Genomic DNA, 27,234 nt, shown 5'->3' on the forward strand with positions numbered 1-27,234 from the left:
CCCTGTCACATGGCTCCCCAACCACCTGCTCTGCCTACATCCCATGTACAGGCCCCACGTGTGCCACCAGCCCCTCCCCTGGTTCACGCTGTCCTGCCCCAACCTGCTCTGCCTACATCCCGTGGACAGGCCCCAGGCATGCCACCGGCGCCTCCCCTGGTTCACGCTGTCCTGCCCCACAGCCTTCTGGCTCTGCTTCTACGTGGCCTGCCGGTTCCTGCCTCAGGACCTTCGCTCCGCCCCTCATCCCAGCTCTCAGACACGATGTCCCCTCAGAGGCCCTGTAGTCCACCCTGCCCGCCATCCCCCATCCCACCACCTGCTCTGATGCCTTTGTGGCCCTCGTTCCATGCGTCTCTGCTGGAGCAGTGGTCTCGTCCACACCGTGTGCCCAGAGCTTGGCATGCATCTGCACACAGACAGACGTGCCCGAGTCCTCGGGTGCCGAATGGACAAATGAACATTCGGGAGGCTTCACAGATGAGGAGCCTGTGGCTCTCGGAGGTTCAGTAACTACCAGAGTCCAGCGGCAGCTCAGGTGTGTCCAACCAGCACAAGAAAAGCCACAAGACTTTTGAGGAAAATGAGGCTAGAGGCACAGTACTCAAAACGTCATCAATGAGATATTTAAGAAGTCTCAACAACCTAATAAAAACGATAGCACAGTTTTACGTATGTTACATGGTTAAGAAATACCAAAAATACTACAATAAATATGGCATTTGCCTTGAAGAAGACCTGAAGCCAGTTTATAGAAGTGGGTGGGGGCAGGGTCGTGGCTTGTGGGTTACTATGAAGTGAGTTGTCTGAAATCGGATGGGAAGTTGTGACCCGGATGTGGCGAGGTGTGGCTCAGCACAGAGAGGAGGCAGTGAACTGAGGCACTGGCAGATGTCTGAGGTGTGTGTGTTTTGCACGTTCCTATGTTGCTGTGGTCCATTCATCTGGGTGCAGTTTTTGCTTTCTGTTTTCACCCGTTTCTCATAAACAAAATTGCACGTAAACAAACGGAATTTGCCTTATGTTCAAATTGCTCCTAAATACATCAACTATGTTGAAACAAATTCACATTTTCAAAACAAGCATTTTAGCAAACCGTATTTTTTTAGGATTCCCTCCTATAACCAGATTTTTCAGTAACACGACAAATTGAGAGTGCACCAGAGAAGGTACTCATCTACATCATAAACTGTAGCATGAAATTCCTCAAGCTGGGGCTCAAGGACCCAGACTGGCCAAAGAGGGGTTCTGGGGTCAGAGTATCCCAGCTGCGGGACATCAGCCTAAACACTGTGGTGCAAGACGCTAGGAGGAGAGGACTGTCACGGGGAGTCTAAGCGTTGGTCAGCCCAAGCAGGTGTCCATCATCACCACCAAGCAAATGAGCTTAGCTCTAGCGAGTCCTCGGGTCACAAACCCAGGGCACAAACAGCAGATTCTAAGGACACTGGGTTTGGGAAAGTCTTTATTTCTGATCTGCTGAAGAAGGGAGGAGAGAAGAGACACTTTCCTAGGACCAGGCAGAAAAGGCTGGCCAAATACGTCACAGGAGGGCTTCCCTGGTGGCGCAGTGGTTGAGAGTCCGCCTGTCGATGCAGGGGACGTGGGTTCGTGCCCTGGTCCGGAAAGATCCCACATGCCACGGAGCAGCTGGGCCCGTGAGCCACGGTCGCTGAGCCTGCGCGTCCGGAGCCTGTGCTCTGCAACGGGAGAGGCCACAGCAGTGAGACGCCCGCGTACCGCAAAAAAAAAAAAAAGTCACAGGAAGAAGTGCGGGCAACTCTGCCCCCCTGATCCAACCGGAGCCCCGCCCAGGGCTCACTTGCAGGCATGGGGACCGGGGCAGCCTCAGGGCCAAGGGCAGGAAGGTCTGAGTGGCTGCTGATGGGGGTGGCCAATGCCCTGTGCCAATCCCAATATCTGACATGCAGCTTGGTGACCTTATCAGGCCAACCCAGCATGTGCATGTTGGCCTTGAGCTGCTCCCCTTCTAGCAGCTCTCCCTCTGCCAGCCCTGAGCGTGGGCAGATGGGACCCCAAGTGTCGGAAGTCTGTCACCACAACCAGGTGTTGAGCACCACGTGCAGGCCCCTACCTGACCTCAGCTCTCAGCCTCAGGGTCATCTGACCTTCAAGACAAACTCACTCCCCAGATGAGACAGTCCAGCCTGCCGTGACCTCACAGCCCCTCTCCCACCGCTCTCCAGATTCAGGCCTAAAACCAGGCCCCTCTGTCCCCGGCTGCTTCCCTCTGTGTTCACAGAGATTCCTAATGAAAATCCCTCGTGAAGGTTCTGTTCGATAGGGCTGAGCTGAGAGCTGGGAAGGCAGGTCTGCCCTCAGCCGCAGGGCCGGCAAGGGTCTGACACAGAGGCACCTGGAGCCGGAGCCAGGGGCGGGCATGGGCTGGGGGCGTGCAGGCTGGTGTGGAGGCAGGGTGGCAGAGTGCCCGGCTCACGGGAGATGTGAGGACCAGGGAAGCGTGCAGTGGAGGGGCGGGCATCGTCAGGCATGAAGCTGGCGTGCGCTTTGAGGAGCTGCAGGTGCAGAGGGGAGGGGGCAGGCAGGGACGTCTGGACTCTACCTGGAGCCGAGGGGCAAGGGCAGTGGCAGGGCCAGGCAGGGCCCATGCACTTGCCCTGCAGGGTTCACCCAGAGCCCGTGGAGCACTGGGAGTGGACTCGAGGACCCAACAGAGACGAGTGTCCTGCAGCCCTGGGGTCACAGGTCATGCAATCACGTGAACTGGTGGTTAAAGCTCCTCCCTTCACTCCAAAGCCTCCGAGCCTTAACGTCCCACCGGGTGTAAAATCCAAACCCCTGTGTGAGCCCCACACGCCGCCCTCTGCCTCTCTGACTCGGTTGCCACCTCTCTCTCCGTGGCTCATTCCCCTCCATCTCACAGGCCTCCTGGATGGTCTTCAAAAGTGCGGCAGGCCTGCTCGTGTGCCCAGGGCCTTTGCACTGGCCGGCCCTCTATCTAGAAGGCCTGCCCCTCAACATCCTAATTTCTTGTCCTGCCCCCACCTCGAGTCCCCTCCCAAGTGTCACCTTGTTGGGGAGGCCCTCCGACCAGTCTGTACTGAAGGCCATGGCCTCCGCTTGCTCACCCTTTCCCTGCATTACGCCTCCCCACAGCCTGCATCACCACCACCCTCATCATCCTTCTCTCTGGCGACTGCCCATGGTCCCGCCGGGCATCAGCTCTGAGGCAGCAGGCCTTTGCTGTGTTCCCTGCACCAGTGAGAGATGGCGTCGATGGCTGCCGTGGAGCAAACGACCAAACGTACGGTCCTTACAGAAGCCACGAGAGCACACTGCAAGCCCACGTGGAAGAGGGGGAGACTGAAGCATCAGAGGGCCACGTGTCCTCTGGCCTAACCCTAGCCCTCGCTGGCAGGGCGGTCCTTGGCTCGGGCCCGTCAGCTCTCAGGCCCCCCCCACCTCCACGCCCTCTGTGCCCCCCACCCAGACTTTGAGAATGCCCTCCAGTCAAGGAACGGGGCTGGGGAGCCTGGGGTTCCCGCCAACAGCTTCCAGCCTGCCCTGCCCTGGGCAGCTCCTGCCATAGAAATGGAGCCAGAGAGGGCAGAGGCTCCTTGTTTGCTCCCTGCTGTCCCCCGCAACGGCACCTGGCAGGCTTTCAAGATCTCTGGGCTGATTAGAAAACGCATTTGGCTCTCCCTCTGTGCCAGACGTTGCCTCGCTATTTTACACACATTACCTCATCTAAGCCTCACAACAACAGTAGGAGGAGGGAGCGTTATTACCCCACTTGACAGACAAAGGAACAGAGGATGCGGGCTGCCCCGGCCCACACAGCAAAGCTGGAGACGAGCCGCCTGACCCCTCTGATGCTGCTGAAGGGGAGCCCTGAGGGGGTCTCCCAAGCTGGGGTGTGAAGTGGGAGCAGGAATCAACTGAGGGTCAGGGTAGGGGGCACACGGGTCTGACGTGGGGCCTGTGGAGCCTGGGGGCCTGGACCCCAACCACACACGCCCAGCAGCCCTGGCTCCTAGCCCCCGCCCCTCTCTCGGGCTGACCAGCCCTCCTCCTCCTTGCTGCCCTCCAGATAACACTTCTCAAAAAGCCGAGAGGGCCCTGCTACCAACAGGGAGACGTGGCCAAGGCTCCAGAGCCTGGCAGAGCCCTCCTGGCCCCTGCCCTGGCCTCTAGTCCCTGAGCCCTTCACGAGGGGTGATGGACGAGCCCTGGGGTTGGTGACCAAGGTCTCACTCCTAGAACATTCCGCCTCTAGCCGAGACCTGGACAGTCTTTCCTCTGAGGCTGCTCTTCCTGACTCTGGCTGGCAGGGCCCCAGGTAGATGAGCAGGTGCCCCTGCTCCCCACAGGGCCGGCTGCCTTCCCACGGCCCTCCAGACCCAGGGAGCGCACAGCCGGCCCCTCAGAAACCCAGAGGCACGTCCTCCTCAGACACTCAGAAGGCCAACTAGCACCTGGCCTGTTTCTACCGCTAGCCAACGCATCCTCTCCAGCTTCATGGTGGGAATTCTTTCAGAAGAGAGGAGAGAGAGTTGAATAAAGATGCACTGATACATTTCTTGAGCACCCACTGTGTTCCAGGGCCTGTACTGGGCTCTGGGATGCAGAGTGTGCTGCGGTCCTTGTCCTCTCCGGGACACCACCCCGAGTCCTCCCTCTGAGTGGAGCCTTGATCCAGAAAGACCCTTTGGCAGCTGTGCAGAGAGGATGCAGCAGAAAGGCTGAGGCTGGATGCAGGGAGAGCAGGCCAGAGACTAGGCAGCCCGCCCCAAGGCCCAACCTCGACAGCTGGGAAGATGCAGGAAGCATGGGCCCGTCGTGGGGCCCTGGAAAGCCCCGGCACTTGGCATGGCTGTGTCTCGGTGCCTCACCTGTAGGAGGAGGGGACTGTACATCTGCCTGGGGCGGCGGGTGTTGGGACTGTTACGGCAGTGCCTGGAGGGTGTCGGCCGACTCCGTGGGAGCGCAGACTGGGCAAATGCCCCCAGGAGCTCCTTGCCAGCACCAGGATGTGACTGTGAGCCCACAGACCCTGAGGTTAAACAGGACGGAAATGATCACACGGCCGGTGTTGCTAGAACTGCGTTAGCCACGTGCAGACTGGCCCCTCCTCGGGAGGGGACAGGAGGTAAAACGGGGTGTGGACAGAGGGCTCCAGGGTGAAGGTGCCTGTTCTTCAGCAACTTAGTGCCTTGAGAAGGTGGCTTTAAAGCCAAGTTTACTAAACCTACAAAGAATCCCAAGCCACGACAGGAGCAAAGACCCCTGAGGGCCTTGCCAAGTTGGCACGCCGAGCTGAATCTAATGCGGCAAATCTGAATGGGGACAAACGGCGCAAAAGCCCGTGACCCAAGACCAGACGGGGGGTCTGACTCAGCATAAGCAAGTGGGAAAACACCGAAGGTTTGACTGCAGTGGATTCCTGACGAGCCCGTGGGGAATGCAAAGCCAGAGCAGAGGCGTGGAGGTCCCCGTCACTCCTGCAGCCCTGACCTCCCTGTAGCAGGACCTGAGAACCATTCCACAGTGACACTGGCCAGGAACTCAGACGGAAGAGCAGGACAGAAGACATCGAGGGGTGGCCCCATGCGTGCACGCCCCAAACTCCTGCCCCCAAACGCATGATCCAAATTAACGCGGGTCAATTTTTGGATGAAGCCCTTGCTCGCCAGATTTTTGCTACTCTCAATCCCAAGCTCAAGCCTAATAGATTTGGATACCAAAGGACACTGTCTATGTGATATAACAGCAAAAAAAACAAAACAAAGATGAGAAAATTAAAGAGAGCAAATGAAGCCTGAAGAGGGTGAGTACAAGGAAAGCGGCAGGAGGCTGCAGCTCAGCACCTGGGGGAGCCGGGTCTTCTGAGGAGAGGCTGGTGGCAGCAGAGGTACAGTGAGCTGCAACCAGGCAGTGGGGATAGCATCTGGCCCGTCCCCGGGCTTCCAGAGCTGGAAGGGGCTGGGGAGCCCGCAGCTGCACCCCTCCTCCTGGGAGCTGTCGTGCCCCCATCTCCTCGTGACCTTCCCGCTCACTTCTCACACTCAGGAACCCGGCATTAGCCCAATGGCTCTGCCAAACAGCCCTCCCTAAGGCCGATGCACACTCTGTCCTCCTGTCATCTGGCCTCTCGGCGCCATTCTATTTCCTCAGCCCGTGGCTGTGCCAGCCCAACCCCCCGGGCTCCTCCTCGTGTCCCTGTGGCATTTCCGTCCTGTGTTCTCTGCAGGCTTGTCCTGCTCTTCAAAGCCCAGGAGGCCTAAAGCCTATTGTCTTTCATGACTTACTGATTGCTGGGTGACCTCACCCACCGCTGTGGCTGCCTGTGCCGTCTAGAAGCTGATAACCCCAAGTGGTATCTTGCCAGTCCACGCAGCGGGCTCTGCCCTGGGACCCGAGCGGTAACCACTGCTTCCCTGAATTCACTCCTCAGAGGCTTCACGGCACCCGCTCTCAGCAGCGCATCCAAACCTGACTCAGGGTCTTTGCTCTAAACTCGGTCTTGCTCCCTGCTGGGCGGGGCCCCCAGCAGCTGTGAGGCTGTCCCTGCTCACGCCCGTGCCCAAGACCAGGCCGCCGGGTACCCGCTGAACTTCCCTCCCCCGCACCACTGCGTCCAAGGCACCCGCGCCGCTTGCTTGCGTGACTGTGGCGGCCTCCTTACTGCGCTCCATTCAGCGGCTCTTTCTCTCCAATCCATTCCCACGTGCCCTTCTCAAAGCCTTCAAGGGCTTCCTAAGGCCTTCAGGATGAAGATGAATGTAAACCCTGCGGCCGCCAGTCCCCATCACAGCCTGGGCCCTCTGTCCTCCGCGCCCCGCCCCCGGGGCCCCATCACAGCCTGGGCCCTCTGTCCTCCGCGCCCCGCCCCTGCCCCCGCCCCCGGGGCCCCATCACAGCCTGGGCCCTCTGTCCTCCGCGCCCCGCCCCCGCCCCCCGGGGCCCCATCACAGCCTGGGCCCTCTGTCCTCCGCGCCCGGCCCCCTCGTTCCTTCGGCGGCACACTGCCCTGGGGCCTCTGCACGGGCTGTACTTCCGGTTGGAAGCTCTTCTCCCACCAGAGACTCCTCCTTCGTGTCACCTCAATCATCACTTCCTCAGGGGAGGCTGCCCCGAGCCGACTGGGTCTACCCTACCCGCCGCACCCTCTCCCGGCACCACGCTCAGCATTCATCACGCTGGTAATTCGACATTTACGTGATTGTTCGATTCTCCGCTGCTCCCCACTGTACTTCATACGGCCGATACGGCAGGGACAATGCCTGATTATGACTAGGATCGAACCCCCAGTTCCTAGCACAGAACCCCCAGTTCCTAGCACAACGCCTGCCATACAGTTGGTGCTCAGTATATATATTTTTGGAGGAACGCAGCACTGGTACATGGGAAATACAGATGGTGTATCAGTCAGCGTTCTTGTATATTGAGAGGTTTATTTTAAGGAACTGGCTCACACAATCGTGGGAAATAGCACGTCCGAAGTCTGTGGAGCAGACCAGGAGACCAGAAACTCAGGCAGAATTTCTAGGACAGCGTTGAGGCACAATTCCTTCTTCCCCGGAAAACGTCAGTTTTCTATTCTTAAGGCTTTCAAATGATTGTATAAAGACCACCCACGTGACTGAGAATAATCTGCTTTACTTAAAGTCAACCTTCAGAGCAATGACTAGGCTAGTGTTTGACCAAATACCTGGGCAGCACCATAGCCCAGCCAAGCTGACACAGAAAATGTAACCATCACAGATGGCAAGGAGGGCAGCAACCCAAGGAGAGGCCAACAGCGCGGTAAGACGATTGAGAGAGCCGTGACAGGCTTATTTTCACATGCTGGAGGAAAACCCAGCAGAGACATTCTGTGAAGAGCTGAGGGTGTGCAGAGGGGATCTCTTCCACTGAAGAAATCTCAGCCCTGGTCCCCAGGGCCAGAGTGATTCAGCCAGGATTACAGTCTGGGGCGTCAGAGGAAGGTGAGGGCAGGCCCCCCATTGTGAGGTCCAGGTAGAACGCTCCACTCAGACTGGCCCCAGCCCTGGCTGATCTTCGACTCCATCCTCACCCTCACCCTCCTGCCAGGAGTGTGCCCTCTGTCTTATACCAGGACGTCACCACCCTCTCCTGTTCAAGAGCAGATGCCCGCAGAGCCAGTGGAGGTCACAAGGACGTGGCCTCACACAACTCCCAAGGTCAGGCCTGCAAATTTCTCTGTGTAGACGGCTCTAAAAAGGGGGAGTGCGATAAGGACTCAGAGATGTGAGTTCTTGGAACCTGATGGGGAATGCAGTCTTGGGTTCTTGAAGGACTATAGTCAGGAAAATTCAAGAAGCCAGAGAATAGTGGGCACAGAGGGGGCACCGCTGGGGAATTTGGAATAGGGAAACCTGAGTCATCAGAAATAGAAACTCCAAGCTATAGGGAGCCGACTGCTTAGACGAGGGAGCCCCTGGGCCAGCAGCCAGGGAAAGGCTCTCAGCACCTGGCGTCAGAAGAAAGCATAGCCCAGTGTCCCGCTGTCCAACATGTTAGTCCCCAGGAGAAGGCTGACAGCTAAATCCAGGTGCGCCCAAGATCCCAAGGGAAGGGCACCCTCTCCAGGAAGGCAGGTGATGAGTCTTCATTCAGCAGATGTTCACTGGTTACCTACCTGCACGGCACTCGGCCCTTTGCTGGATGCTGGCGAGTCGCAGTCCTTGCCCTGGATGTGAAGTGAGTGAAACAGCGCTAAAGAGCTAACTGCACAGAGCCAGGTAAGTGCTGTGATGGAGGACACGCCTGCGGGGAAGCCTAGAGGGCGGCTGCTGGGAAGCTCCACAGAGGAAAGCCGGCTGGACAGAGAAGGGGTGGGAATGTTCCAGGCTGAAGAAGGGCCTGCGCTCAGGCCTGGAGGCACGGAGAGCTGAGCCTGGTAGAGCAGAGAGGCCTGGAGGAGGTGCAGCCTCTGACCTCACAATACCCAGGCCCATGGGCCAGCCTTGCAACTTGCAAACTCTAGTGCCCTCTTCCAGCCCGGGTGAGGCCCCGGGCCCTGGGCAGCCTCCAGGTGCAGCGCCCTGCTGACAGCCGCACCCTTCCCGCTGCCCTGGGGCATGTCTCTACTCACCAATTACGAGGGGCTTCGCCATCAGATCGAGAGGCTGGTGCGGGAAAATGAGGAACTGAAGAAGCTGGTGCGGCTCCTTCGGGAGAATCACGAGCTCAAGTCGGCGATCAAGATGCAGGCGGGTGGCCTGGGCATCAGCGGGTTCAGCAGCAGGCTGGGCGAGGCAGCGACCAACCCTCCTCAACACCAGGGTAACTGCAAGGGGCCTGGGTTCAAGAAAAGCGGGGAGGGAAGGGTGAGACTGCACCCGAGAGGAGAGACTCTGTGCTGGGGTCTCGGGAAATCGTGGAGAGAAGGGCGGAGATAGCAACAAACACCGGGTGAGGGGAGGGCGAGGACATAGGGCAACCACGATAAAAGAACAAAACTAGGCACCAGCCCCATTCACCTGATGGCAGGAGTCCCTGCCCACCCACACACTCCTCCCCTCAGGTGAACTTCCAAGCAGCTCCACAGACTGAGAATTTCCCAGCCCTGGAATCCAAGGTGCTGCCCCACTGGACCCAATACGGCACCCACCCTCAGCTTCCCCCCCTCCCCTCCGTCCCCCCGCCCCCAGCACCCTCAGCCCCCTGCCCCATCCCTCTCCACTCAGAATTGACCACCGGAGTCTAGAGACCAAGGAGAGAAGCCAGGACTGAAGCTTGAGGTTTGAAATCGTTAGTGTGTGACAGCCCTGGGGCTGGAGAGGAGGTATGGGGCAGGGTGAGACAGAAGAATGGGCAGAGAAGTTAGGGGCGTTCACACAGAAGCTGCCCAGGGGCCAGCTCTCCCCAAGCCACCGCATTCTGGCACAGAACTCCAGGGAGTACAGGAGTCCTAAAATCAAACCTTCCAGGTTGTTACAAAGGTTTATTTGTCAGGTAAGCAGATAGAACATAATTTAACAGTCGTTAGCTTGACTGATAACTTTTAACTGACATATCATATGTAAGCCTCCATTTGTGCTCTCGGCCAGGGGGAACCTGGGAGAAGGAAATTCAGTCTTGGAGGAAGAGAATAAGTTGCACTTTGGACAAACTGACTCTAAGACGTTCTCACGACATCCACCTGGAGCACCCAGGAGGCAGCGGAGGTGTGAGCCTGAGGCTCAAAGGAGAGGTCAGGGCTAGAGAGAAAAGATGGAAGAGTCACTGATAACTGAAGCCGCAGGAGGGGTGAGACGATCTGGAAAGAGAGAGGAACAGTGAGGAGAGACTGGGGACAAGTCCTGAGTCAAGACAGGTAGAGAAGCTGGCAAAGGGGCACTCAGAGAGACAAGGGACACCTCAAAAGTGTAATGTCACAGAAGCCGAGACAGCTTCGAAGGGGACAGAGTGTCAGCGGAATAAAGGCTGCCTGAGAGGTGGAGCAAGAAAGGTGCTAATGACCTGCGTTGGGAACCTCGGCTAGAGCAGCTTCAACCGCGCTGTGAGCAGGAAAGGCCCAGGAGTGAGGTGGAGAGTGCGGGAGAAAACGGAGAGAATAAACGGTTGACACTACGTTCATGAAGTAGGGCTTGGAGGGGCGCCAGCTGGAGAAGGGCATGGCGTCTAGAGCTGCTTTTCCTGATGGCAGAGACCTGAGTTTATTTCTATGGAAAGGGGAGATACGAAAGAGAAAAGGAATGCTTTACAGAGCAGAGGCTGCCTTGACTGAAGGAAGAGCATCCGTCCACTGCCGGGGAAAGGAAGGAGGAAGGGTGGGTGAGAACACCAGGTGGGAAGCTGCAGAACTCCGGAACCGTGGCTTCAATTTTCTCTGGAAAAAATGTCATTCTCTGACAGTCAGGGTGGAGAGAAAAAGATGGGGGAAGTCTGAAATAAAGTGAAAATGGCAGGAGGAAGTGAGAGGGGAACCGGGAGGTGTGTAACGGGCGCAAACGGTGCCGGCATGTGTGGGCTTCGCAGGCAGCAGCCACCAGCCGCCTCCAGCAGCACTGGGCTGGCGGGGGTGCGGACAGACATGCGGAAGGCAGGCAGGTGGCCATAAGGGCCGGTCAGCGACAGCCTGGGCCCACCACGGAAGGGAGTGGACGCCAGCTGGGCTGGCACATGACACGGAAGAGGCCAGCGTCCCAGAGACCTAGAGAGGCCGGCAGCCAGGGCAGAAGGCACGCCTCCGGGGGCAGAGCGGGTCGCCTGCGCGGCGGGAAATCAGTAACCATCGCTGTTGGCTGCATTAATTTCACGGGGAAGAAAGGCCATGCGGTTCAGGCGCTGGCCTTGCGAACATGGCAGGGGAAGGCGGAGCCAGGATGCATGGGGACTGAGGGCTCAGGGGCTCTCGGCCCGACGTCTCGCAGACGGAAGATGCACGGGGCGTCGGGGCAGGGCTCAGGGACTCTCGGGCCCGACGTCTCGCAGACGGAAGGTGCGCGGGGCGTCGGGGCAGGGCTCAGGGACTCTCTCGGGCCCGATGTCTCGCAGACGGAAGGTGCGCGGGGCGTCGGGGCAGGGCTCAGGGACTCTCTCGGGCCGACGTCTCGCAGACGGAAGGTGCGCGGGGCGTCGGGGCAGGGCTCAGGGACTCTCTCGGGCCGACGTCTCGCAGACGGAAGACGCATGGGGACTGAGGGCTCAGGGGCTCTCTCGGCCCGACGTCTCGCAGACGGAAGACGCATGGGGACTGAGGGCTCAGGGGCTCTCTCGGCCCGACGTCTCGCAGACGGAAGACGCATGGGGACTGAGGGCTCAGGGGCTCTCGCGGGCCCGACGTCTCGCAGACGGAAGGCGCGCGGGGCGTCGGGGCAGTGGGCGCAGAGCGGAAGTGAGGGCTGCGCCGAGGGCTCAAGCCCCCACCGCGGGGGCGGCCCGCGCGCCGGCTCCTCCGCCCGAGGGGTCGGGCGGGGAGGCTGTCAGCAGGGGGGCAGGAGGGCTTCTGCTGCCCTTCCTGCTGGGCGCCTCCCCCTCCCCCCCTCCTCACCTAAGCCCCCCCTCCTCCCAGGCCCCCACCCTGCTGCCCCTCTGTCCTCTCTTGCTTCCTTAGGCGGGGAGCAGCCTTCTTCCTCTTTCCCGAAGGGCTTTGAGCAGCCCTGCTCCTCACAGCCTCCCTCCCCTCCCCCCAATCCTACCGGGGCCTGTTACCCCGGCAGGGCCTCCCTCCTCCCCTCAGGAACCGTCCTCCCCCAAGTCCCAACCTCCCACCCCGGACCCAACCCTACCCCCGCCCCACCCCCACCCCAGGGGTTGACCCTAAGCCCCCGGATCCATCACTCGTGGGACCCCAGCCCTCCCTCAGGATTGCCTTCCTCTTAGGAGCCTTGTCCCCCCTCAGAACCCAGCCCCCTGGGGACCCCATCCCCCCTCAAGACCCACCTTCCTTTTGGGACCCCTGTGCACCCTCAGAACCCACGCCCTCACAGCCCTCTCCCCTCAGGACCCCATCCCGCCCTGCCCTTCTTTTAAGACCCTTGTCCCCCCTCAGAACCCGCCCCCTTCTCAGGGCCAGTCCCCTCCTCAGGACCTGTCGCCATCCCCCCTCTCTTTCTCACCTGCCGCCGCCCCAGACCTCTTGGAACCCTGGGCTCTAGCGGCCTTTGCTCACCCGTCTCGCCTCCTCGAGTCCGGCCTCGAGCAACACCTTCCCGCCCAGACCCTCAGGCCCCGCCCCTCAGGGCAGCCCCGTTACGCTAGCTCCGCCCCTTGAGCGGCGCCGCAACTCGGGCCCCGCCCCTACGCTCGGGCTCCGTCCCGTCAGGGCCCTCCCTGGCGCCCCGCCCCCTCCGACCGCCGGCTTTGACGCCCGCCACATTGACTGACCCCCGGCTTCGTCCCCGCGTGGACCGGGGGGTCTCGGTGGCCGGGCCGCCCTTGCCCGGGTGTGGGCCCGGCCTGGTCCTCGCGGGGCCGACGTCCTCGCGGAGGGAGGGTTCCGAGGCCGGAGAGGCCACGGGTGGTGGGCAGGCCCGGGAGGGACCGATGGGGAGGCTCTGCAGCCCGGAGCCCGAGGGCCGGCCAGGGAAAAGGCGCGAGGGCGCGGCCGAGTGCAGGACAGTGTGGCGCACGTCCTGACCGACGCGACGAGGGGCGGGAGACCAGAGTGGGGCCCCTCCAGAGTCCCGCCCTCGGCCTCGGCGGGAAGGATAGAGCTGCCCCTGTGAGGAGCAGGCTGGGGGAGGAAATCACAAGTTCGCTTAAACGGTTAAAACATTGTAAACTGCATTTGTAGATCTAAGACATTTGCTTTTCTTTTTAGCTTCAATAGTCCGATGTAACAAACAAACCTTCCTGGACCCAAATAATTCTTATGTATAAAATAAACATAGGGCTTCCCTGGTGGTGCAGTGGTTAAGAATCCACCTGCCAATGCAGGGGACACAGGTTCGAGCCCTGGTCCGGAAAGATTGCACATGCCGCGGAGCGACTAAGCCCGTGCGCCTAGAGCCCATGCTCCACAAGAGAAGCCACCGCACGGAAGAGTGGCCCCCACTCACTGCAACTAGCTAAAGCCCGCGCGCGGCAACGAAGACTCAAAGCAGCCAAAAAATTAATTAATTAATTATTTTAAAAAGCTAAAAAATACCCTATATAGATGCAGTGAATCTAAGTTCTCTTTAAGTTTCTAATACTGTATGTAGTAAAGTACCTAGGAACATTTCAACTCGTAAGTCTAAATCAGCAAAATATAAATTATAAGGTTAAAACAAACTTGCACATTTTGCAATACAATACAAAGCTATAGGACTGAAATCTCTTAAACCGAGGCTCGACCTGGGGCTCCTGTTGGCTCAGAGCACTCCTGTTCATGAGAATTCCCTGGAGGTCCAGTGGTTGGGACTCTGTGCTTTCAAATGTCCCCATCTCCCAGCCAGAGATTTCAACAGGCTGCTCCTGAGATTCTCATCGGTGACCCTAATGGGTCAAAAATCCATGGACATGGCTTCCCTGGTGGTGCAGTGGTTGAGTCCTGCTGATGCAGGAGACACGGGTTCGTGCCCCGGTCCGGGAAGATCCCACATGCCGCGGAGCGGCTGGGCCCGTGGATAATCCTACACTGACCTTTTTTAATCATCAAGTTTTATCTGTGCTCATATATACATCATGTTCTTCATATTTATTGAACACTTTCTGTGGCCCAAGTACTGTTCTAGGCACTGGGAAACAGGAGCAAACAGACAAAGCCCTGCCCTCACGGAGCTTCCATTCTAATCGAGGGAAACAGGAAAAACCAATAAGTCAATGGAGAATATCTTGGAGAGAGACAAGTGCTAAGGAGGACATAGTCCAGAGGAAGGGGAAGGAACAGGTTGGGTGAAGGAAACTGGTGATTTGGGATGGAAGAGCTCATTGAAGAGGTAACAACTGAAAGGACGGGTGGAAGTACGTGGCCAGCTGTGCACACGGGAAAAGCGTTCCAGGCAGAGGGAACAGCAACACAAAGACAGAGGCAAGAGTGTGCCGGAGCATTTGAGGAACAGCAAGGAGGCCCGAGGGGCTGAAGAAGAAGGTGCCAGGGAGAGACCAGGAGGAGAAGAAAGTCAGAGAGAGGACGAGCCAGGTCACGGGGGACACTGAACTGCCTAGCACTCAGAATGAGACGGTGAGCTAGCTGGTGGGCATTTTAACTGGAACAGTCTGGCTGATGTGTGAAGGGAGAGGCCAGAAACAGGTAGCAAGCCAGGGGGCTCCTGCAATAATCCAGGCAGGGTAGTGTTGGTATGGACCGGAGTTGGGAGGAGCACACGTGCTGGATTCTGGATATACGTACTTGAAGGTGTTGCAGACAGATGGGATGCTCGGGGCTCCTGAAAGAGAAGTGTTGAGGCTGCACCATTTGAGGCCTGAGCCACTGAAAGAGCGAAGACGTCGGCGGCCGGCACGCCAGGGCGGCAGAGTCCCCAGCAGAACCCTGGGAAGAAGGGGATCAGGCCACTGGGATGTGAGTCAGAGTCCAGCCCAAGAGTAAGCAGCCTGCGCTGGTCCAGAGCGTCCGAGCTGCATCAGCTCCTGCGGGGAAGCAGACTCTAGGTGGGCCTTGGGGCTGCCCCCGGGGGCAGAGGATGTGGGCCCAGAAGCACCTGGAGGAAGCCGGGTGACCGGGAACCTGGATGCCAAACCAAGACGGGATTTCAACAGGGAGGAACGTCCCGCCGCGTGGACACCACTCGCCACCTGCGAGAAGAGCCCCGTGAAGCGTGCGCTGGGTTCTGCGACGCGGGGTCACCGGCCCCTCGATCAGTGTTTGGGTGCAGGGATGGAGAAGGAGAAAATGGACTGAGATGCTGAGTTGGTACAACGCCCAGGGACGTCTGCGAGGGACACAGAGGACACCAGTGGAGGTGGGGACATCAGTGAGATGGAAACCAGATCCCCTGGGTCTCAGAGACCATGAGGACCTGGCCGCGCAGGCACCGTCTTCTCTCCCAAGTCCTGAAGACGCTGCCCGAGTGGTCCTTTCCCATGTCATCCGGACCCTAGGCTCCCCCAAGAGGAGACAGGCTGGGAAGGACAAACGCCCTGACTCGGGTCTCCGTGCCCCGTCACCCGTCTCTGCCGCACCGCCTGCTCCTTCCCTCACGCCGTTCCTCTCCGTGGGATACTTCCCTTTGGGCCACAAGCTTCACTGTCTCTTCAATCCTAAAGCAAAAATCCAAAAAAGCCAAAGCAAGAAATCATAAAAGACTGGTTGATTTGATTCTGAAAATTTAAGTTATTTGTTTGGGAAAAAAATAACAAAACTTAAAACAAAAATAAACGGCAGGACATCCTGGCACACATTGTGCAGGGCGGCATCAGTGTAACAAGTCCCGGACTTCTCAGGGAATGTCAGATGTTTCTGAGGGGTCTGAAAGTGGATAGACTTAGCAGTGTGCGTTAAGAACCTCTCAAATGTCTGTTTTCGGGGGGAAAGATAATAAAGATTTATATAGTAGAATTTTTGTCACTGGGAAAACTGGAGACAATTGATTCTCCCAACAGCCGAAACAGGCTCAATAAACAATGGCACGTGCACAAGCCGGGCACCACCGCAGCCATGATAAGCGCTGTTTTCCAGGAACGATGATGCTGAAGGTAGCCGTGGTGCAGGCCCAGTAGGAAGAGGCGGGGCACATAAGGACACGGGCCACGTACGCAGTCACCACACACGTGTGCGTGGCCTGGGAGCTAGGAATGGACTTTACCTTTTTAAAGAGCTGAGGGAAAACCCAAAGGAGTCTGCTGGTTCACGACATGCACTGAGTCCATGAAATTCTAATATCGGCACCCACAAGTAACGTTTTGTCGCCAAGCTTCCACGTGTATTTGTTTCCGTGTTGTCTGTGGCTGTTTCGGAGCCGTGACAGCAGAGCTGAGCGGCTGCGATAGAGGCCGGATGGCCAGGAGAGCTGGAGCTCTTTTCACCAGCTCTTTACAGAGGGGTTCGCCAGCCCCTGAGCGACATAAACACGTGGAGAAAGTCTTCAAGCCTTCGCGGAGCTTTGCTATATGATGGACGGTGGGATAACAGGACCACCAGTGGTTTTCATCTTTTCTGACTTTTCTGTATTTCCATTCTTTTCCTATAATAAGCATGTACTGCTTTTTTTTTTTAATGTGGAAGTTTTCAATCAAACTGCACACTCACAGAAACCTTTCCTGCACCCTCCCTAGGGGCCTTCTCCCCCAAACAGCGGTCACTCAGTCATCCGAGGGCAGTCTCCTCAGGAACCCAAGGGCAAACGGGCTCCCAGGCCCCACGCAGGGGAGAAGCAACACCCCCTCCTCTGCCTGCATCCCCGGCGACAGGCAGGCGGGGGCCCTGTACGGGCCAGGCACACCCTGGGCTCCACGGGAGGCTCCCAGCAGCTTTGAGCTCTGGCCTCCCTGAGGGTCCCCCACATGGTGAGGCTTGGCCATCCCCAAGAGGACAGCAGTCAGGAGGCCCGGGCCCACTCCCCCACCACCTGGGAACAGAGGGGTCCACTTGGCGACCTACGTGTTCAGACCCTCCTCTCCTCCGTGAGGGGTCAGCGGCTCAAGGCAGTGGGCCTGTCTGAGGGACAGGCAGCGTGGAAGGTCCTGGTGGCTGCGGGGCCGGCGTTTACAGAGGTGATCCTGGGAGGGACCAGGCTCCCTCGGAGCACAGGGATGAGGGGCCAGACCCTCGCGTGGGATCCACTGAGCAGCCCCACAGATGCCCGCTTAGAGGTGAGGCTCAGAGAGAGTTGGTCAGCTCATCAGAGGCACATGGGCATCTTGGTGCAGGCCCTGCCCCAGTGGGGAGAGAGCCTGGGGTCTCAGTGCTTTCTCCGTGTCCCCCAGGTGTCTTCCCGCCCCCGGCCCCGGCAGCAGCAAACGAACCCGTCCTGGAAGAAGGGATGGCGGCTCTGGTGCCCCTGGCCGACACGCTAGACAGCCCGCAGCCCAGCCCCGCGGCAGGCCCCGTCGTGAGCGCCCGGATGGGCCCTCTCAACACGCTGCTGCCCGGCCTGGGGCCCATCTCACAGAGCAGCCCACTCTCCAGCCTCCTGACTGGCCCCCTGAGCGACCACCTGGCCAGCCCCGTGGCAGTGCCCCTGGCGGACACACCGGCCAGCTCCCTGGGCCTGCCCTCGACTGGCCCCCTGACTCCCAGCAGCCCCCTGACAGGCCCCCGAGCTGTGCCTCAGAGCAGCCCCCTTATGGACGCTGTAACAGGTTCGGTGGCCCTCTCTCTGAGCAGCCCCCTGCTCACCTCCACGGCTGCCCCCCTAGGTGTCTCTCAGAACCTTCCGGCCAATCCCGTGAGCAGTCTGTTGCTGTTGGAGGCCCCAAGGGTGTGGCTGGCAGAGCCGCTGCAAGGATGCCCCTCTGGACCCCATCCCTCAGCGGGTGGGGGGCCTGCTGCCACCGCAGAAGGTAACCGGTGCAGGGGGAGGGGCAGCGGGGGCCCAGGGGGCGGGGCCCCTGCCAGGCTGGTAGGCCCTGGCCCTGCCTCGCTCTAACCCTCCTCCTCTCCTTTCTGCCCCTCCCCCACGTCGCTAGCCCCGCCCTCCGCTGAGCACCCCCAGCCCGCCCAGGAGCCTGAGCCCCTCAGCATGACGTCTGTGGGTGCGCCCATGCAGACCTCCACGCCCGTCAGTCCCATGGGCACACCCAGCCCCGCGACAGCCTTCTCCTACGGCACCCCAGACGCCCGGACACAGCCTGGTGGCCCCCAGGGACAAGCGGTCTCTGCCTCTGTCCCTGCCTCGGCCACCTCCTACAACATCACCATCCTCGCCTCTGCCCTCACTCCCGCTCCCCAAGCTGCCACCAGCTATAGGCCCTCAAGCACCCCGCACCCCTTTGCCCGCACGCACCGCTCCCCGACCCGGCTCTCGCCCACCCTCCACTCCCCTGCACACAACCCCCACTCCCCGCCTCGAGCCTCGTCCTCACCGGCTTCAGTCAACGACACCCGAGGTCCACGCGTGGCAGAGCCGTCTCGGAAGAGCAACCTGCAGTTGGAGCGGAAGCTAGCCCACCGGAAGACCGGCAAGTTCCCTGACAGCTCCCGACGGCAGCACGGGTCTGGGGTCTCCTCGGCTGCCCTAGGAGACCTCCCAGGCACCCCCCTGGGCTGCTGACCACGGTCACTGACCACTCCCTCCACCCCTTGTTGTCCCCAGAGTCAAAGCAGCTGGCCTGGGAGAGGCTGGTGGGGGAGATCGCCTTCCAGCTGGACCGCAGGATCCTGTCCAGCATCTTCCCCGAGCGTGTCCGGCTCTACGGCTTCACGGTCTCCAACATTCCGGAGAAGATCATTCAGGTGTGTTGTGCCTACCTGCCGCTCACCGCCTGAGGGCCTACCCCGCCACCTGCAGGGCTGGGGACGGCCTTCCGGGGGCCCCTGCACTCCGGCTAGGCAGAGCGCATCAGAATCTGCGGGCACCCTGGGATGGAGGATACACCGCACTCAGTCCAAGTGGCCAGCAGGTGTCCGCGGCATCTGGCAGCAGGAGTGTGTGGTCCCAGCCACCCGGGCGGCCTTCCCAGAGGGCAGAGCAGCAGAGGGGCCCCAGCACTGTCAGGCCTGTGAGCCCCCACTTTGCCACTGCCATGGCCTCGGGTCTGCCAGGCCCCGCTCCCACGGGCCCTCCCCAGACTGGCAGAGCTGCCGCCTTGTGTCTCTCCCTCGCCCTGTCCAAGTCCTCAAGTGTCACTGGGGGGTGCAGGGGAGGCAGTTCTCAGAGCCTCTGAGCAGCTGGCGGCCTGGTGGCCAGGGTCTTCAGGCCGGGCTCGTTCCGTATTCCCAGCATGCCCTCCACTGAGCCCGCTCCCACTGAGGGACACAGAGGACGATGTTTCCCAAACACGCTTGGGCGCGTCTCCTCGCCACCACGTGTAGGAGGCACGTTGGAGTGGGAGCCGTCGGGGGCTTGGGCTGCGCCGGGGCAGGATGAGCAGGTGCGCGCCCTTCCCCACCGACACGCCCACTCGGGTGGAGCGGGGGTGGGGCAGGGGTGGGGCAGGGGGCGGGCGTCGGCGCCGCGGCCCTTCAGCCGTTTACTCTTCCCTCGAGAAGTAGCCCTCGGTGGTCCCGGCCTCTACCTCTCTGGCCGTCCTTATCCGTGGATGGACTGTGGCTCTGGGTCTGTGAGTGGGCAGGAATCACGTTCAGTGACAGTGGGCTCATCTGTGTCCCGGTTTGAGCTTGCCTTCTCCTTTTGTTAAGGTGTCCTTTGGTTAGGTTTGTAATTTTAATGAGACCAAAATAATCCACGTTTTTTATCCACCTTTTCCTTTTTTTTTTTGGCCGTGCCACGTGGCATGCAGAATGTTAGTTTCCCGACCAGGGATGGAACCCGCGTCCCCTGCAGTGGAAGCGCAGAGTCTTAACCGCTGGACCGCCAGGGAAGTCCCACGTTCTCCTTCATTGTTTGTACTCTTCGAGTCCCATTTAAGGCTGGAGCTGCCGGCCCCGCCTCGGTCCCCTCTCCCAGTCCCACGAGTGTGGGCTCCAGGTTTGCAGGTCTGGCCCTGCCCAGGTGACAGTGTCCTAATCCTGGGAGGCCAAGGGAGCCAGGGCATCTCTCCTTCCAGATCGTCGTAGCTCCTCTTGGCCCTTTGCTCTTCAAGATGAATTTTAGGATCAGTCTGGCAATTTCCAAGAAAAACCTAGTTCAAATTTTTAGTTTTTCATTGGTTTATAGGTTGAACTGGGGAAGTTTCCCATCTTTGCCATGTTGGCTATCCCTGTGTTGCTTGTGTCGGCGGGGCCAGCTTTGGCCATGCTGGGTTTGACGAGCCTTGACTCCTACCCTGGACCACCGCCACCACGGCTGTGCCATGAGTGCAGCCCGGCAGCGGCTGTTTAAAACTTGGCAGATGACGCGGGAGAAGCACAATATTTATGTCTCTAAAATGCTGCATCTGATATCTAGTTGGCAAAGACTACACTTAATCATAAGTGAAAGTCTAGTTGCCCACATAGAAGTTAGACATCAAGCTATGGAGAGAGGTTTCTGGTTGTTTGACACTGCTGTTTATGCGGAGGATAAGGTGGACCCTCCAGGAGGGTGTGTGCGTGCAGGTCCTCCGCTCCCACGCCGCTCTCCGCCTTGCCTGCGAGGTGCCGCTTATGCTGGAGAACTTAAGTCACGGCACTAAACGGCAACTCTTCAGAGAAGAGGCAAGAAAAGGAAGCAGAACGCACGTAAGGCAATTTGTTTGGTATTTAAGGAAGTCGAGGAGCTTGGTGCCCCTGAGCCTGTGCTTCAGGCTCCACCTCGGCGGCCTCTGGGTGGCGGTTCTCACCACAACACTCACCTGGTCATTCTGCCCATCGGCCACCGTCACCAATTCCACGGCCTCCGGCCCATGCACCTTCCATCCAGCCATGAGCAGAGCTGCAGGATCATACACTTGCTGCCCTTGTTCCCAGGAAGCCCTCCACTGCAGCCCACCCGCACGGAAGCTGTCTTCAGGATAGCCCCTGGCTGGCCTTCTGTAGGGCCCACTGCAGGTTGACTGAGCTCTGGTCCCACCTGAGGATCATAAAGATGCTTCCTGGTCTCAAGCCATCCTGCCTACTTGGCTGGATTATTCGTTGATTCCCATCTGCATTTAATTCCACTCTGCCCAGGCTTTCACTTCCCTTCATCAAGACATCTTGTTTATTTCTCTGCACATTGACCTCCAATGTTGGCGGTTGCTGGAAGCCCTAAATTCTACCTAGATTCACCAAACCAGGCGAAACCTGGTGTCGGCCCACTGGGGTCCTTTGCTTCCCGAATGCCGTAGAGCTTTAACGCTGAACACTGTAATGGAACCCGATATTCAATGAGGACTCGTTGACTTTTTCCATAGAACGTGGCTATCTACTTTTGTGTAAGTTCGCAGACAGTTATGCTGTCTTTTAAGCTCAACTGAAAGTTACCCCAGTGCTCATTACTGTCAGTTCTTCTGCCCAAACACAAAGCTCTGCTCCATGGGAGATGCTCTGGCTCTCTTCCTTTCTGCGCCCTTGTCCTAGGAGACCCTGAGTCCAGCTGCATCAGTGAGGGTGACTGAGGGTGGTGCCTCGGTCCTGCCCGTGGTCCCCCCGGGATGCTCTCTAGGCCAACGCATTGGCCTGCTCAGAACATTTTTGATTTCTGTGTACTGATTTGTTATTTAGCTACCTTGCCAAACCCCCTCGCTAGTTTTGATAGTCTGTATATCATTTTGGCTTTCCTCTGTAGACAATCATATCATATAGCACTTAAAAAAATTTTTTTTTGTTTTGGCCGCGCTGGGTCTTAGTTGCGGCATGTGGACTTCTTAGTTGCAGCATGTGGACTTCTTAGTTGCGGCATTCGAACTCAGTTGTGGCATGCATGTGGCATCTAGTTCCCCGGCCAGGGATTGAACCCGGGCCCCCTGCATTGGGAGCTCAGAATCTTACCCACTGGACCACCAGGGAAGTCCCATACAGCACGTTTTAAAAGCAGATCATAAGGCTACCTCATCTTGTCTCTGACGTGATTACAAACACACACTTCTAGTCTTCCGGTTAAGTGCGATGTGTGTTCCAGGCTTTTTGCCAGATCTTCTTTCGACAAATCAGTCAGAGTCCTCGGTTGCACACAACAGAATCCACACTAGCTGATATAGGCAGAAAGGGGTTTATTATAAATGTTTAGGTGTTCAGACAGGCTCCAGGAAGGACACCAAATTGGGCTTGCCTGCTACACAGCCAGTAAAAATGCCAGACGGCAAGGGAGTGAACACGCCATTGTCGTTGCTGCCCCGGGAACAGCACGCACACGCCTAGTCGGATGCCTGCAGTTTGGTACGGCTGCCCCGAAGAACCAGTGTCACAGCCAGTGCGCTCTCCAGAGAGCCCAGCCCCTGCCTGCACTGTCTCCCCCAGGAGACGAGGTCCACGCACCTGTACTTGCTGGGCGGAAACCCAGGTCAGAGGGGTACCTGAGCCACAGGGGAGTCTGGAATAGGTGATGTTTAGCGTCCAGCCTCTTAGAGTTCAGGAAGGTGCTAGAATGCACCAGGACAGAAGCCAGTGAGCCACATTCAGCATCTGCCTCACCAGGTGAAGAAGTTCCCTCTTCCTCCTTTGTCCAGAGTGCTTGGTTTTTTTCTTACTCATGAACAAATACTGAACTTTTAGAATGCTGTTTCTCTCTCTCACTGAGATGACCACACAGTTTTCTTCCCCCGCCCTTTTCTGTTAACATATTGATACACATGAGAAGATACTCTGCTCATAAACCACACTGCGTCCCTGGTGTTTATAGATGCCCTGGGAGGCTCTGTTTGCTGTTTATGAGTTCTGCAGCTTCGCTACATTTTTAGAGATCGTGCCAAGTTTCTGTGACAGGAATACATGGCTTAATAGCCAGAGGTTTATCTCTCCACAGGGTTGTGGGGCCCTGCTGACCAGCGCCTCGCACACGTCAGGGTCCCCAGAGTCCCCGCGTCCCGGGACTCGGCCTAGGGGTGGTGCTCGAAGTCCCAGGCTCCTCCCCTTGGCTCGGACTTAGTGACATCAGGTCCCCCTGCAGGATGGTGGGACACGTGGTGGTCTCAGCTGGGCATTTCATTACCTAGAAGAAGGGGGAGGCGCTGCCTTGTTCAGTGGAGGGTGTGGACTTTGCTCATCCTCTCTATTGAGCCTTCTTCAGATTGTGTTTCCTCACTTCTCATTATTATTTCCTCCCTTCTCCTTCCGTTAGCTTTGCTTTATTTTCCTTTCTTGGGTTGAGCTCTTAAATCATTTTATTTTACATCTCTTTTGTTTTTAAATAACTGCATTTAGGACAAGGAAGTTCCTTCTGGTCAGGGAGATATTCAAAATCCTCAACAACCGGTACCAGGGAACCCCAGCCAGAGTGGACCCTGTTCTAGGGTCCAGGCAGAGCGGGAGGCTTCCGCTGTTCAAGGCTGGTGGGGAGAAGCGACGGTCTCCTGGCAGCCCCGGCTATGTCCGCCAAGGCTCCAGCCTGACTGGTGGCACTCTGGCTGCAGCCCTGCAGGCTAGAGGGGTGGTGTGTGGCTGTTCAGGTCTGACTATCTCACGAACTGCCTTGCATTTCCTCTCTAACCCCTGAGTCCGTCGGGACCACCATCTGAGGGGTGTCTGGCTGCCCGTGAGTGTTGGCTTCTAACACGCCTGCCCTGCGTTTGGAGAATGAGGGCCGCACCACGCGTATTCTCTGGTATTTGCTGCCATTTCCCCTCACTGAGCGCATGGTCGGTGCTGTGTGTGGTCCAGGACGGAAAGATTGCGTGATGAGCACGCGTGCTGGGTCTCGCAGGTGTGAGTCTATGTGCCTCCCCGCGCCCCCGCCCCCCACGTATCCCCTCCAGTGCCAGGCCCTGTGGCTTCGCCCTGTAGAGATTCTTCCCCTCCACTCTGATTGTCTCCACGTCCACCTCCACAGCTACATTCTCTCCTCCGCTCCTACCCCGTGGTCCAAACTGCTGTCACCTTAGCTGGTCCACTGCTAGCTTGCCGCTCCACCTGTTCAGGCCTGGCTAGCGGCAAGCGTTCAGAATATGCCAAGCGGGTGCCAGACACAGTCTCTGCCCTCGGGGAGCTCACTATCTCCCTCCGAGGCCTTCAGTCAACAAGAAGAGCCGTCAGGAGCTCTGCCTCTCGTTCTTCTCCCCACCCAGACCCGGGCTCACCGGGGCCAACTTCACCGCCCTGGGCGCCCCTCCTTCTCTACTCCTACGCCTGTAGACGTGACCCCCGTGCAGCAGAGCTGACTGGCCCGGGTGCTGTGCTTGACGCCCCGAGACGTTTCCTTTGTCCTCACAGCAGCGCTGTCAGGCGGTGCAGTGTTTCCTGCAGTCCCAGCAGGGAACGCGAGGCTCACACTCAGCGTGGTGGCGGCCGTCGAACCCGACTCTCCCCGGGGGCCCTGCTCTGCACCCGGCGTCCTGGCACCTTCCGTGCCATGCATGCTGCTCCCCAGCCTGGAAACTTCTTCCCTCCACTGTCCTTGTCCTTCAGGCCTCGCTTCAGCGACCTCTCCCTCCAGGACCCCATCCCAGTGGCAGCGCTCGCAGTACCATCCCTCTACCGGGCCGTGTCCTCACTGTAAACTCTGAGGGCCTTTTGCTCACACCTGAACTGGGAGGGCTCGGAGATCTGCAGAGTGAGGATGGATGGACAGAACCCTTCACCCTCTCTCGCCAGCTTCCGTCCAGCCCCTGCCAGTGGTCAGCACGATCTCTTAAAACCATAAAGCCCACCAGGCGTCTCCGAGCCTTTAGGACAGGCACTCCGCTCGCCCGCCACCTCCAGCCCCGTGCTCTGCTCAGGCCCGCAGCTTCTCAGGGGAAGCCTGAGGGGACTGGGGGCGGGGACCCACACCCGCTGCCCCCGTGCTGTTGGGGTGCTTGTCCTACTCTTCCCCACCCACTCCCCCTTGTCGCCCTCCACTCTCAAGGGGTCACCTCCTAGGGGCAGCCCTGGCCTCGTCTCTCAGCGTAAATGTGCCCCCGTCGGACTCCTGCTCGTGTCTTAAGCTCCGTGTGCCCAGCCTGGCACACAGCAGCAGCCCAGCCACGGCCGGGGGTGAGCAGGTGACGGCTCTCGATGCCCCCGCAGGGGCCGAGGCTGAACGCTATCCACCGGCTTGCTCCCCGGTCGCCCCGGTGTGAGCAGCCGCAGGTCCGCTTGCTCACCCACAGATGCCGGCTGAGCTCCTGCCGTCTGTCCCCCCGGGGCCTGGAAACAGGCAAATGGAAGAAGATTCAGGCGCCCAGGTCAGGAAGCCAGGCCCGTCCTAGTGTCACCAGGCAGCAGAGGTGCGAGCCTAGGGCTCTGGGGGCCCCTGGGCTGAGCCCAGGCATCAGCCTGGTGCTCTGCTCACGTGACCATCCAGGGAGCGGACAGGGAGGCCTTCCTGGAGAAGGCAGTGCCTGAGCAGACTGTCCCGGCATCCCTAGCAGGTTGGGAGCCAGCCTGGTGGACGTCTGGGGACCTGCGGGAAGAGGGTGAGCAGGGCCAGATCCGGGCCTTGCCGGTCCGCCCTGGCCCTGGAAGTTGGAGCAGTGGAAAGTGCAGGGGGGCTCTAGCGGGGAAAGACCCTGTCCCACTACGTACACTTCAGACCTTCGTTCTGCAGGCCTGGGGGCAGTGGTACCAGTGACAGATACCTAATTTGCAGGACCCAGTGCACACAAAAACACAGGGCTCCTTGTTCAAAATTATGAAGAACTTCAAATGGCTACAGCAGAGACGGCTGAGGCCCCAGAAGGCAGTGGAGGGAGGGACGGGGCAGGGGGGTGACGCTGCAGGACGCAGCTCAGCCCGGCAGGGCGGTCACAGGTGATGAAGATGGAGGCAAAGAACCCGGTTGCTGGCAGACCCCGGGTCCAGGCGCTAGGAGCCAGCACCCGGTGGCAGCAGACCCGGGGTCCAGGCGCTGGGAGCGGCACCCGGTGGCAGCAGACCCCCAGCGCTGGGACTCAGGGCCCTGGCTCTGGGCCTGGGGTCATCGGTGCAGCATGAGGGTGGGAAGGGACGCCCGCAGGGGGTGTGCAGGCCACGGGGCGCTGGGACGGGGGGCCCGGAGGAAAGGCTGAGAGGAAGCGGGGCGGGACCCAGGGGGCAACCCTGGGGGCTTTGGGACGCCCCCTCGTCTTTCATCACCCCCAGCCATGCTCTCCGTCCCCAGCTCCTGTGGCCCCCGCTCAGTCCGAACCCCTGGCGGTGGATGGAGCAGGTGACGGGGCCTCTGGGACCCCCTCATCTTTCATCACCCCCAGCCGTGCTCTCTGTCCCCGGCTCCTGTGGCCCCCGCTCAGTCCGAACCCCTGGCGGTGGATGGAGCAGGTGATGCGGCCTCTGGAACCTCTCTGCTCAGGCGCAGCCCACAGGGCTCCCCTCGCCCTGGAGCCCACAGGCGCCTCTCTCAGCGCCTCCAGGACACCCCCCTTAGGACACCCCCTCGGATCTGGATCCCCCCACAACCACACCCCCGGCCTCCGTCGCCCCTCACCTGCCTGCCTGCTTATGTGCTGCGGTGGGGCCAGAGGGTCCCTGACGGCTGCTGTCCCCTCAGGCCTCCCTGAACCCCAGCGACCACAAGCTGGACGAGGAGCTGTGCCAGACACTCTCACAGCGCTACGCGAGCATCATGAACCGGCTGCAGAGCCTGGGCTACGACGGGCGGGTGCACCCGGCCCTGACCGAGCAGCTGGTGAACGCCTATGGCATCCTGCGGGAGCGGCCCGAGCTGGCCGCGTCCAAGGGCGTCTCCTACACGGTGGATTTCCTGCAGCGCGTGCTGGTGGAGACCGTGCACCCCAGCATGCTCGCCGATGCGCTGCTGCTGCTGTCCTGCCTCAGCCAGCTGGCGCACGACGACGGCAAGCCCATGTTCATCTGGTGATGCTGGCTCGCTGTGGCCCGCACCTGGGTGCACAGCCATTAAAGCTCGCCTCGGACGCTGGGCCTGCGCTGGTACTCCTGGGTGGTGCTGCCTCCTCTGGGGGGCTCGCCAGCGCCCCCTCCCCAGCTCCCCTTCAGTCCCGCCTACCCTGTAGGTTCACGCCCCTTCCGGGGCCCCTGGGGAGAGCCCCAAGACCAAAGCTCAGCAGCTGTGTTACCAAGGGGGATGTTCCAAAGGCCCCAAAGCTGGCCTGGCAGTGGGAGCACAGGAGCCCCTGAGACCTGGAGGGGGAAGAGCCGGAAGGAGCCCAGCTGGCAGGCAAGGGTCGTGGTGTGCCAGCAGGCCTGGTGACGGGCATGGAACTGAG

At 59.5% G+C, this 27,234-nt stretch overlaps 1 protein-coding gene and 1 long non-coding RNA gene across 3 annotated transcripts; one reads left to right on the forward strand and one right to left on the reverse strand.

Moving 5' to 3' along the window:
* Positions 1–335: 335 nt before the first annotated feature.
* Positions 336–12,671, reverse strand: LOC117308715 (uncharacterized). 2 transcript variants are annotated; one of them, XR_004522874.2, is made up of 3 exons: positions 12,573–12,671; positions 9,101–9,306; positions 336–1,700 (listed from the first exon to the last, which is right to left on the reverse strand). It is a non-coding gene; the product is annotated as an uncharacterized lncRNA (long non-coding RNA). The 2 variants fall into 2 exon arrangements; XR_012327095.1 differs by lacking the exon at positions 336–1,700 and adding an exon at positions 8,558–8,695.
* On the forward strand, positions 8,683–26,867 carry SPATC1 (spermatogenesis and centriole associated 1). The gene is made up of 5 exons (XM_073794366.1): positions 8,683–9,291; positions 17,323–17,898; positions 18,025–18,557; positions 18,653–18,790; positions 26,538–26,867. Exons 1-5 carry the CDS (start codon positions 9,087–9,089, stop codon positions 26,865–26,867), a joined length of 1,782 nt encoding a protein of 593 aa, XP_073650467.1. The 5' UTR covers positions 8,683–9,086.
* Positions 26,868–27,234: the final 367 nt, after the last annotated feature.

Source organism: Tursiops truncatus, chromosome 17, assembly GCF_011762595.2.
Source record: "Tursiops truncatus isolate mTurTru1 chromosome 17, mTurTru1.mat.Y, whole genome shotgun sequence".
Classification (NCBI taxonomy): Eukaryota; Metazoa; Chordata; class Mammalia; order Artiodactyla; family Delphinidae; genus Tursiops; species Tursiops truncatus.